At 40.4% G+C, this 12,990-nt stretch overlaps 1 protein-coding gene across 6 annotated transcripts in view; it reads right to left on the minus strand.

The window, feature by feature from the left end:
* utrn (utrophin) overlaps nucleotides 1–12,990 on the minus strand; it is a 188,549-nt gene that overhangs the window by 17,404 nt on the left and 158,155 nt on the right. For 5 of the 6 annotated variants that reach the window (XM_031727646.2, XM_039599114.1, XM_039599112.1 and 2 more), the window contains 4 exons: nucleotides 12,422–12,558; nucleotides 5,284–5,322; nucleotides 4,733–4,798; nucleotides 2,411–2,476 (listed from right to left, as the gene is read on the minus strand). In XM_031727646.2, coding sequence (XP_031583506.1) covers nucleotides 2,411–2,476; nucleotides 4,733–4,798; nucleotides 5,284–5,322; nucleotides 12,422–12,558 — 308 coding nt within the window. The remainder of the gene's footprint in view (nucleotides 1–2,410; nucleotides 2,477–4,732; nucleotides 4,799–5,283; nucleotides 5,323–12,421; nucleotides 12,559–12,990) is intronic. The other variant, XM_039599113.1, reaches the window with a different exon arrangement.

A 12,990-nucleotide genomic window follows, 5' to 3' on the forward strand; every position in this document is an offset into this window, starting at 1 on the left:
GCAGTGATAGACAAAGAGGCTTTGGTGAAATCAGCTGTAGGCAGAAAAAAGTAAATCTCGCAAAAAGAAAGAGGGGGGACAATAAACCACTCAAAACTAAAAGCTTTGAAAGGAAGGGGAATGAGAGTTAATTCGTTGCAGAGAGGGACGTGTGGCTGAGTGGGCTGCTTCACTGTAGAGGTCTATATAACAATGCCTTTAAAAAAAGATCATTTCAAAGTTACTAACGGGCCCACTGGTGTGCAAAACAGCTGCTAGAACTACTGTGAATGGCATTCAGCTGCAGAACTGAAGCACTTAAGTGGACATTCATGACGTCTAGTCTAAAGTAAATTTCAGGGCAAGTAGGCTGGCTCTAATGATTATGCTTTTCACGTGTACCAATTCCCATCAGGGATGAACTCGGGATTGTTTAGCCAATAGTCAAATGTTACAGCAGACAGACTAAATGTAGGTAATTTTCCCAGTCAATTAGCGATACCCTTCAGGCTGAAATACATAACAGTTTACAGCAGGCACAAATGTTCCCCATTCAGGGCCAGGTTATTTATTTAAAGCACAGTAACTAGAGCAAGGTTTTATTGCATTAAAAAGCACGTTACGTAAATGCATGACCCTGCTGAAATTGGATGTATATAGAAGATGGATTTATGGTGCATCATGAATATAAAGCACTAACCAATCAAATAACAATGTATAGTTGATAACACATTACTTCTATTGATCTAAAGGCATTTAAATGTTCCTGTGCTGTTTTTATATGTAGTTTGCAGCTGTTGCTTTTACACTTTCAGTGCAAAAGTAAGAGAAAGTCCAACTTTGACTATCCACTAAATGTTCTTTTTCTGCTGTTAAACCCATTAGCCTTCATCGAACCACCATCTTCCTCACTTCATTATTGCCCTGCATACATTCTGTGTCGAGCATCTGCGTTTTTTCCTGTTTTTTTAGAGCTGGAAACGATAATGGCTTCTTCTCTTAAATAAGCCCGAGTGCAAAGCACAAAAGAGAGAGTGAGGAGGAGTAATGATAATATGTTTGTCCCGCATTACGAAAATAAATCCACCTCTGTTTCTACTTTCCCCTGCTCGCCAACAGTTTGTCTTTCCATTCTTCGGTCCTCCTATTGAGAGCGGACAAATGCAGCTTTTGGGAGTCTTCAATAGCGTTTTTTCTTCGTCTGAAACGGTTATTCTAAGCATCAAGGTTGGTTGAAGGTGAAGTGTGGGAGCAGTGGTCCACATGATGCAAGCACATCAGCAGGGGATACAACCTACAACACAGTGAAGTCTGACGTTTGCTTTATCTTTACTGCGGATTCTCAAAGGGTTTAACCATCCACCCCATGTGCCCTTCCCTCTGTTGTGCTGTAAATGCTGTAAATACTCTTTTTTTTTTTTTTTAAAGAATTTCCTTTTAGAAATCCCCAAACTATATTCGCTTCTGTTCACACAGCGTCTAGGGAATCTCTTTGCTCTCCACTTCCAAAACCTTCAAAAACACGTTTGTATAAGGTTTTTTTTCCTGCCACTTCAAATTGTTTTTGAGATTTAAAAAAAAAAGCTTAAATCTTTTCATGCACGTATCCAAACCTATAATGATGCTCTATGATTTGGGAAATTTTAAAGATCTACAAATGTCTTACCAAAAACGATACAAAACCCAGAAGTAATTCCCTCCACAATTTGTTTCTATTTGAGCTCGGAGGGCATTTGAGCCGCAAGAGCAGCTCATTCCCGCGATTGGGATCTTAGTTTGGAACCAATACGTCCTTCAACTTGAAAGGCCTGCAGACGACACGCAGACAGAAGCACGAACACAATCGGGATCCTCTGCGCGCATGCTCCTCATCAGCTTTTCTCCCATTTCTGGTGAGTTTCTTTTCACGGTTTGCCATGTTCTCATCTCCTTTGATTAACGATAGCGCTGTTGTTATCGCAGATCCTGAAAGCAGATGCTCTCACTTTGTCATTGTTGGCACTCTAATCCGGTACGTTCTTTCTAAAGTCCTCTACTTCACACTAATCAACCACATTGTCTTTTCCCCCTCATTTCACACTTCTTTTACTCTCCAAGAAACCTTTCTAAATTTTTTGTGTCTCCAGATCTCTGTGCACAGATGCCAAAAGCTACCTCGTATTTATTTATTTATTTAAAACAGTGGTAGGCAAAACAAGGTGAACACTCCACTTTTCACTGAGGATTATAACGAAACCAAATATCTAATATGGATATCTGGAACATATTCATTTGTGCATTATCAGCTTCATGAACATTAAAATGGGTGTTAAAATATATTATTAGACAAATCTCAAGTCCCAGACACTGGAAATTGAAATCTGTCCAACATAGTTGAATGGAAACACATAACCATGTAGAAAAATGCTGAAAATGACCAGCAGTGACTCACATGCTTCCTGTGGCTGAGCTGCTGTCTGTGGGCAGAGAGCCGTTGGAGCGCTCCATCTGAGCCAACCTGAGGAAAAAAAAAGAAAAAACACCATCAGGGAAATTACCAGCTGAAACTAAACCATTTGAAAGCTGTCAACATCTCATTTAAATGCAACAGAGCATTAGAGCAACAGCGTCAACAAATTATATTAATGCCACAGTAGCAGACCAATTAAAATTTAAAGCATCTCGTGGAGTCTCCAAGCATGTTAATGATAAAGATGCCACAGTTTGTTTGGACTTTTTTGGTGCTTTTTGTTTTTAAGAGAGGAAAAGGATTACATCAGTGAGTGATTCTACTTTATGCATGCACAGTTTATATCCTAATATATGGGATCAATGTTTGGATGAATATGTACGGCATGCTATGGGGAAAACGCTTTGTTTTCTTGATGACATATGCAGTCGAAGCAGCCATGCTAATGAGGCTGGTTCCCCACATCAAAGCCCGTCTTACACCAGTGCAAAAGGGGCAGATTAAAAATATAATCCACAATATTAAGAAATTGATCTCTGACAGAATATACATTAAAGGGAGAAGCTACAATTCTAATATGAAATCTCATCAAAGTGTGCATCCGTACGCTCCAATCTAATCTCTTGTTTTTATTATAGCTGAAACTGTAATTCTGGTGTCACTTTTTCTGTGAAACAATACCACCAGAAACAGTGAGCGAAGGTTAATAATGTGTAGCTAATGGAAGGTTACAGGGCAGCCAGAGCAGCGCTGCGTCACGAGAGTCATAATGAGTAAAGCTTTCTGCAGAAGTCCCGTAAACCTGCGGTTGGGTTTTGATACAGGAGATGACATATGGACCAATAAGAAATCTTTTTAATGGCACAGATAGGATATAGCAAGTATATGAGTGGATCTTAGTATTAAAATGATTTAAAAAACACGACAGAAATTCAGTCCGAGTGCAAAAAAAAAAAACCTACTAAAAACATCAGTTTGTTGATGCTGTTAATGATTAACTGCAGCTCACACACTGTGCACACAGATGTGCTGATGTACACAGCAAGATAATTTGAAGCGGGCGGTTAAAAGCAGCTATCAGGCCAATCTGTTACTAGACTGATTTTAGCAACACATCTATAATGTCACCAGCTCATGTGGTGGGTGGCTGCATGCCACTAAATCCACTCAGCAAGCAGACATCGGCATCAAGCTGATATTTAATGTACGTCAACACTGTGATGGATTGTCACAAAGTTCAAAAAGAGCATATTAGGATTGTTTGTGCCTTCCCTGGCACCCAAACATAATCTCCCTCTACCACAAACGCATTTCCCTCACTTTAATCAAGATTTGGAAAACATCAATAAATGCTGTATTTTTCTATTATGGATCTCTTGAAAGGTTCAGGTCAATTATTTTTTCTATTTTTAAAGTAACAATGAAAAATCCAAACGTTATCGATTTTAATCAGATGCTTTGGTGCCGTCTGAGGAGAAAACTGGCAAACAGTATTCCGGTTTCTCTAATTTGTATGAAGCAAGTTTTAAAGTGACACTTTCAGCACTTAAGTGAAGGCGAAATGCTTATTTTCGTCTCCAGTTTAGTTGGAACCATGCCATTTCCATCTTTCTGGGCTTTTTTTCCTCCCTTTCTTTTCCTTTGTCTCAGCTAGTAGGAGACATTTAACGTCCCTGACAATAGAGCCAGCTCAATTTCCCAAAATAAGCAACGGGGTACTTTGATAGATGCAGAATTTACTTTCTTTGTGTTTGTTTCCGAATCTCAAGAGCCATTTGAAACGTGTTTTGCTGTGTAATGACGACAAAACACAAAAGAAAAGAAAAGCTGTTCCATTACTTATGAATGCCTGCACTACACATGCATCTTATGGTACCAAAAACACATTATTTACTTAATTAGATACCATTTACTGGAAATTACATTAGACGAATTATACATTTAAGAAACCACAATTGAATGTTTTCCCTAGCTTTCAAGCACCGACTGTTTCCAATTTATTCAATTTCTTTAGCTTGGAGAGATTTAACTTGGTTGTCACGTCTGCATTTGTTGTTGCCCCTTTCAGATCATTATTTTAGTGCAGACTGAAGGGAAGTGCGGCCTGGGGGGAGGGAAAAGCATCTACTTAAACGCTGATATCCATTAGATAATGGTCCGCAGTTTCAAGAATTCATAGGAAACTTTTTAAAATGGTCCTCAAAAAGAAGCTGTTCAACATTTAAATGCAATTATCGATTCTTTACACACATGCTTTGTGGCATTTGTAATGAGAGGATGGTGACTGGAGAATCCAGTGCCTACCTGCTGGCATAGTGCCCTATCCTGGAATGGGTGTCGTCATGAGAGAGCTGAGGTGACTGGGACAGCCTGAAAATGAACGGGGTAATGGAGATGAATGAGATTCAGCAAGCCCACACAAGCTCATTAACACACTGATATTCACATGCACACACACACATGTTCATGGACAGCCTAACAGCCCCTCATAACATCACCTAGAAAACAAATCTCATGGTCCTAGACAGAGAAATAGGAGCGCAGGATTATCTAAAGAGCGACTGGATGGTTTTTGACAGGCCTGCTGGGATCAGCAACTGAATGCTAGCTGGGTGCTCTAACAAGGAGAAAAAAGTGAGGGTGAGGAGACAGGGGGAGAGTTTTTTTTGGTCCCATGCTCAGCCAGTGACTCAGGCAGGCAGGTGGGCAGGCAACATGCAGAGCAGTCATGGCTTAGTTGGTGTGAGGATGATGGGGGGAGATGAGTAAGTGAACAAGGGAGTAAAAGAGGTGGTGTTTTAAAGGCATTCCAGGCTGGAGACGAGGTGTTGTTTGCTGGTGGCGTAGATACTCACTCATACTGCTCCGGACACATGCTGATGAGGGTGACGGGACTGTAAGAGAATCGGGAGGGGAGAGGGAAGGGAAGTAAAGGAACCACAAATCATTTCAGGGTCAAAACCACTGAGCGGGTCAGAAACAAAACACACAGCAGGTAGAGGAAGAAGTGGAAGGAAAAAGTATGTCCGGCTGCTGAGCGCCTGGATTCAGCACACGAGAAGTTTGCCTTTAGGGCTTTCTTCGACTTTCAGATTCTGTCACTGTTTGGTTAGTTTTACTCAGCAAAAATACTTGTTTATCTCTGGGGAAAGAAAAATAAAAATAAAAATCATGGTTTGGGCTCAAATACATCCTTTCAAAAATGTCAACCATATCTACAGAGCCTGACTGATAGAAAGCACTGAGAGCAAACTTCCCCCGTGTGCTCAGCACACAGGAAAGGCGTGTAAAAAAGTAACCAACATATAACTAAATATATACCGCATGTGGCCGAGACTATCTCTCGTGGAGTTATCTTCAATCTGTTTCAGAACTAGACTTGGAAACAGTTTGGAAAAAGTGAAAATGGGCAGCTGGATCTGTCAGTAACACCCTGTAACACAAACAATGGTTGTGTGTGTCTGAAAGATCTCACACACAACGGGTTAATGATGCAAGTTGATTTTGCTCCAGTCACACATATCTCATTAAATTGGTTTCACAGTTGCTCCTGCATACAGAATGATATGGCCTAAATTCATTCCCTTTTCTCATTTATTTCCTGCAGGATTTACAGAAATAGCAAGCCAGGAAAAAATAAAAAAAAATCAGTACAGTAGAACCTATTTCCTGGTCAATCTGCTATTGAGTGCAATACAGTATGTTATATAAGGAGAACTAAAAAACAGTGCAATAAGCACACAAACGAAGATACGGGTCATCGAGTTTTGCTAATAAAACACTGATGCAAGTCTTTTAAAGTTTCTGCTTTCCAGCCCACAATAACTGCTGCTATTTTTAGCGACCCAGAACACAAAATTGTCATTTGTAAACAAACGGGACACCTTCTAATCCCAAGAACACGAAGAAATGTGCCGTTTTCACAAAGGAGGCTGGCTAGAAATTGGTAAGATAACAGTTGAGGTTGACATTCTGTTGCCTTGCGCTTTTGTTCCCACATTAAAGCAAAGAAAATCAGAGGGAGACGTGAGGCATGGTGGTTATGTTTCTCACAGCGGGGCAGCCAGCGTAGTCACACTTCTGTAGCTGCGAGGAGAATTTAAAATGTAACAGGAGATTCAGACAGAACAGAGGAGGGAAAAAAAGAGAGAGGAAAAAAAAAGACGAGATCGGGGTCGGTGTGGCAGGCTGAGCTAACTTCTTGGAGGCAGTGCTGCAGCATTTTACACACCCCCGCCTAAATCTTTGCCTGGAGGAATACTCGTTGTGCTCATCTCGCCTTTCAGGAGACCGACATTAGTCTTTAGCTCTGCAAAGATGGATAGCTTTGCAGATTGCAGATGTGTTTCCTTTCATACATATCTCTACGACCTCCACTCAGTGATAAAACTTCACTCTTTACATGAACTCTGGAAATAAAGAAAACAACTTGAACTGCTCACACGTGACGTGCAATGGGCTTCAATATGCGAATGGGCTAGCTGATGGCTTTAGGGAGCCTACAACTTAGAGCAGTGTCAGTTTTACCGCTTTAATGTTTTTAAGTGAGAATTAAGACATGTAGGATAGGGTGAAGAAGTGTGTCTTCAACTTGGCTTTAAAAACCTCCACAGAGCATGCCTGCCTAATATCTTGAGGGAGGTTGTTCCACAAAAATGGGGCACAAAAAAAAAAAAAAAAAGCACACACCCCAGTAGTCTTTTTTTCTGGCTTTAGGAACTTTTAGAAGGCTAGTATCCTGAGACCGGAGAGCACGGGATGGAACATAAAGGTGCAAAAGGTCAGAGAGGTATGAAGGTGCCACACCATTTAAAGCCTTGTAGGTGGGCAGCAGGACCTTAACATCTGCTCGAACCTGACAAGGTAGCCAATGAAGAGATTTCATTATAGGAGTAATGTGCTCAAATTTCCCAGTTATGGTTAAAATGCGAGCAGCTGCATTTTGTACCATCTCTAAACCTCTAAAATGAGAATATCATTTTCTCTTGATAGCTGATAACAGGTGGTCCCAGAACAGCTTTTGATTTACAGCTCTAAATGCCATCTTCACTTTTAAAATTTCAACTAGCATAAAAAGCACTGCTGACCACTTACAATTCTTGTGGACTCCATATGTTATTTTCTTGTGTCTTTTATTTTCTTTTTAAAGGAAAGCATCAGCTACAGAATAAAGCAGGTCAGAGGCTGCACTTGTTGGGTGTTCAGTAGCGTAAGTCCAGCATTACACAGTACAGAAAAATGCAAGAAAACAACTGTTTTTGGGGGGGAGGGGTCGCTTTGTTTGTTTGTTTGTTTTTTTTTTTTGGGGTTGTTTTAAATTGGATTGAGATCTGGTGACTGTGGAGGTCATTCAATTACACTGTCATGTTTAAGAAATCCATCATCAGGATCACACTGTGGCCATAAATACTCACGTAGAATGTGTTCTTGAACTATGCTAAACTTACTTCTAAGTGGCCTCAAGTGTGCAAAGACTTTGCACCAGACCACTGCTGGTGAGGATACACCACCAGCAGTCCAAGCCGTTGATGCAAGGCAGGATGGATCCATGCTTTTATGTTGGTTACACCAAATTTCTACCCTATTGCTTGAATGTCGAAGCAGAAATAGAGATTCATCAGACCAGGCAACATTATTCCTGCAGGTTTTAGATGTGTCCTCGATCCAACACAGCTGATTTAAATGGCTAAATTATCTCCTCAAGATGTCTTGAAATTCTCCAGAGGCCTGGTAATGAACTAATCATGTGATTCAGGTGTGTTGACCCAGGGTGAGATCTAAAACCTGCAGGACACCGGCCCTTGAGGCCTGGAGTTCGACACCCCTGTAACCTGAGTTTTCTGCTCTTAGCTGACAGGCGTGACATTCGGTGTGGTCTTCTGCTGCTGTAGCCCATCTACCTCAAGGTTCAATGTGTTTTGCAATCACAGATGCTCTTCTGCAAACCTTGGTTGTCACAAATGGTTACTTGAGTTACTGTTGTCTCTAAATCATAGAGATGGTTGTGAGGGAAAATCTCAGCAGTTCGGCAGTTTCTGAAATACTCAAACCAGCCCCCATTCAAAGTCACTTAAATCACCTTTCGTTTGTTCTTTTCCTCAGTTTAAACATCAGCAGGTCATCTTGTCTATATATGTGAACTAACAACTAACAAAGTATAATGTGTATGTGTTAGTCACCGTAGGGAAATTGCATTTAACCCATTCACCCAGTGAAGCAGTGGCCACCAGTGCAGCACCCGGGAGCAGTATGTAGGGACGGTACCTCAGGGTAGCCGTTCAGTGGATTCAAATCCCCAACCTTCCGATCATGGGGCAACCACTTTACCTAGTGAGCTATCCCTTCCCACTGAGTATTTAAAAATAGTAAACATATATATAATAAAACAGTTTTTTTCTTAACCTCCTAGGACCTGGCGTCCACATATGTGGACATCACATTTTGGGTTATTTAGACCAAAATACTCAAATTTGCTCTACAAAGGCCTGATATCCACTTACGAGGACATTATACTGCTACTGTTCTATCAAAATTTTAAACGAATATCCTCATTTGTGGCTCTCATTTTTCTCAGAAACAAAAATCAGGTAAAAAAAAAAAAAAAAATCTGGTAATTCTTTGTTTTTACATTCATCGGGCCCCAATCAGCCCAAATATCAAACAGAAATTAAAAATGCATGCCCTGGAAGAGTTCGGGTCTTAGGAGGTTAATGTAATAAATATAAAAACTATTTTATTGCCATATGACAATGGAAAACGTTTTCCTTTTAAAAGTCTGCTATTGATTTATCCTTGTCAAATCATTCCATTAAAACTTTCAGTTATACAAGAAAATTCACCCACAAGCTTTCAAATCCACATTCAAAACCATTAACCTTTCTGCGAGACCTAATACAACGGAGACTCATCTGCTCCATCTAGTAACGTTGGGTGAAAAGCAAAAAAAACTAACACTGAGTGGGAAACCATTTGAATGGTTCTTTCACATTATCAAATATAGCTGCGACGAATCAAAAATCCTATCTGGCGTGAAATGAAGCAAAGATATAAGTGGGAGGTGAGAGTAGGTGGTGTTTTGCTCACTCTCAAGGTGGAGAGAGTGGGTGGAATTAAACAAAAAAACAAAAAAGAAACGATGTTACACGAGTGGAGAAGAGGGAACGCGAGATTGTGAGTGCATTAGTGAGGGCAATTATTCAGCAGACAATCTAATTTTCTCTTCTGCTGCTCAGTACTATAAAATTACTACTTCTTAAAAGTTCCCTTTGTTATGATGACTAATGAAGACTGACAACGCACTAAAAAGATTTGGAGTGACACTTAAAATCTCTTAATATTTAGAAATCAAAACTGCAAAACAAATTGGAAATTAAAAATTGCATATTTTAAAATTGTAAACAAGCATTATCTTACTGCAACAAACATGACTGCAATTGTTCTGGTGTTTACCTAATCTGTATTAAAGCTCTTATTAAGCAGGAACCCAGACCTTGTTCCAATTACAGAAAAATCCATTTCAATTTAGGTCACGGTATTAATTTTTATGACGCAGAGATGGCAGAAGCCACCAGACGGTGACAATACAGAGCTAAAATGAACGGGAGCATTTCTTAACACTGGCTATGTTTGGGCCAGATCTTACAGGCGGTCCAAAAGCTGCTTTCTTTGCCTGTGGCGATACATGGATGGCCCCACTGATCACAGATGAGACCTAATGCTGTAAAAGAGACAAAATGATGAGCATGAAATAGCCCTAAATTTCTTTAAGTCTCCATTCGCTTCTGCCATATTTTGAAAAGATCTCTGCGCTTCGCTGTAATTTCACTACCTTTTAGAGACATTTATCAAACCAGAAGCTCCACAGGAGTCATTTTTCAGAGAGGAAGAGAAGTGAAAATGGAGCGAGGTGGGAGGTGAGGAGGACAGGCAAGGATGGGAGGGATGAAAGCGGTACAGCAATCCATCTGAACGGTGACTGCGCACGAGTCGGGAAAAATTTATTGAGAGAGAACAAGTGACTCATTGTGTGTGCATACGTGAACAGCGCCGAGAGTTGTTTTGCTTTAAAAGATGCAAAAACTACATGGTTCAACGGAAATGAATGTTGCATTAGGAGTGAGTGAGTGATGGCACATTAAAAAAATACTAACAAACAAAAACAAAAGAAACAACGGGGGGACAAAAATGCACAGTGAGGGACGTTTTAATTTATTGTCAGTCTCTTGTTTGAAGGGGCAGTAACTCAGACAGCCTCCTGGAAGGTATGACGTAGGGCATCTACATAATATGGGCCTAGTTAAACGGCTCTTTTCAGTAGGATTTAAGGCTGGTAGCAGAAGGGACATAAATTAGACATAATCACTGTGCCAGTGCTGCAGACAAAGTATCCACAGTGCACCCACTTTAATTCAATTGGTCCATTTCTAAGAATTAAGAAAAAGAGTTTTAGTGCTAACTGTTGCTCATGCAGCAAACACCACAGTTCTATCACTTATTCAAGGATAGTCCAAAGCTCTTTTGTGGAGGTTGGCTGTCTTTTGCACACCTTTGTGAATTCATAATTCTATCAATTTTGATAAGATGTCGAACACTACTGGCTAACATGCAGTCCAAAATCATGACAAACCCCACAGTCTTTTGCAGATAACTGCAGACACGCACTGCTGTAGCTGTGTCCAGTCCTCCTTTGAACATGTTGTTGACTATCTGAGCAAATAATTCCAAATTTGGATGAATGGAGTGAAAGACTAAATGCATGTTTGAGCTTTGAGTCAAGTCTTCTCTGGCTTTTTCATATTTCTTAAGGACATGACTTTCAGTGACTGTTCATCTTTTGAAGATGGTTTTTTAGCTCTGCTTTTGTCTTCCGCTTGTCCGGTGTCCTTAATTTATTTTTTAACCACACACACAGTTCACACTATGCTGATAGCTCTTTGGGAATCACCTTGTTGGTGCAAAAATACTATTTTATTCCTGTCAAACTCTGTTATCTTTGCCATTTTTCATAAACCGAACTAAAGAAATGGGAACAAATTATATGTTTTCATGACAGGCTGCAAGTGACAAAGTGTTTAAAGATAGAAAAGTACCAATTTTAAATTCTAAGTTGTGTGTAGGCACAACAGTAGTTCATCCTTTGATTTAGGTGCCTTTTTAATGCTTGGATGATTCATATGTCAGCGCTGAGTGGCTTAACAAACAAACAGAAAAACCAAAACATTCCATTGAAAATGGCCAGGTTGCAGGACTGGACTGAAAATGAGTGAAATGAGTGAAAGGCGGCCAGTGTCAAAGAAAAACTTTCAAAGAGCTTCAGAACCCTGGAGAACTGATACTCAAGACCACTTTAATGAAAGTGAAAGAAAGTCTGTCTCCTTGAAAGCAAAATATAAAGAAATGCTGGGGGGCTCAATGCCCTCAAAACAAGACTCTAAGAACTTTAATGGTGTTTTTATGCTCGCGGCGTCTGCCACATGATGTGCCGTCAAACTCTGTGCGTGCCACCGTATTTGTGACACTTTGGCTAGTCATGCACCGGGTTACAAAAATCAAGCTGCTGCAGCTGAGTTGAGTGTACAATCGGTGTCGGGTTTTACCACCATTTTAATGATATTCCAGCACTGAAGCTCAGAGATATACAGATATACATTGCGACATGTTGCAACAGTTTGAAAACTTGAGACTTTGTGGGGGGAAAAACCCCCAAAACATACACAAAGTCTTTGCTTCCAGTTTTGACTTCATCTCTTTCTATATCAGTGCTTGTGTGGTGTTATTGTCAGTGTGTCTTTTTATGCCTTCCTGCACCTTAATGGTGAGCATAAATAGAAATACCAGAGTGATGATATTGCATCGCGCGTGGAGGGTTAACTTGCTGCTTAATAGTCCTTAACGACAGTGTGGACAGACAAAACTTCCTTTAAGGGTTATAGGAACTATGGAAAAGTTTTTGTGATCCAAAAGCACATATAAACACACTTATGGGTTACTTACGTTTCCATGTTGTCGCCCTCTAAAACCGTCTGTACTGGTAGGTAACCTAGCCGTGGATGCTTGGCGAAGTACTTCTTAGATCGGAATTTGTTCTTCAGCACTTTGGTGAAATCACGCATGTCCTCACCTGATGTCGTCTGTAAGAGGAAAAAACAACGGGTGGGGGGTTGCTTATTATTTATTGTAGTGTGTAATGAGTTCAAAGATTTCCACAGTCTCTTGTGCACGCATAAGCATTTGCGTGTAAGAGAATGTGTTTGCTAATTAGATACTTAGCAGAGGTGTTCTTGCAGAAGCGCTTTCCGCCACGCAAGCAACCAGTAAATTACCAAACGAGTTTGACCACAGGGAGAGAAAATCCCTTCCAAAAGATGCAGACAACCATTGCTAAACACACACACAGGGGCACGCGGGCACACACACACACACACACACACACGCAGGCAAATACACAGCTCCTACAGTTGACAGATATGCATAAATGAACAGACTCTATTGAGTTCACTCGGCTTATTGACTAATCCACACAATTTAAGATGGTAGCTTGAGCAAACCAACAGCAATTACAG

The sequence above is a fragment of the Oreochromis aureus genome, linkage group 15 (assembly GCF_013358895.1).
Source record: "Oreochromis aureus strain Israel breed Guangdong linkage group 15, ZZ_aureus, whole genome shotgun sequence".
NCBI classification, from domain to species: Eukaryota; Metazoa; Chordata; class Actinopteri; order Cichliformes; family Cichlidae; genus Oreochromis; species Oreochromis aureus.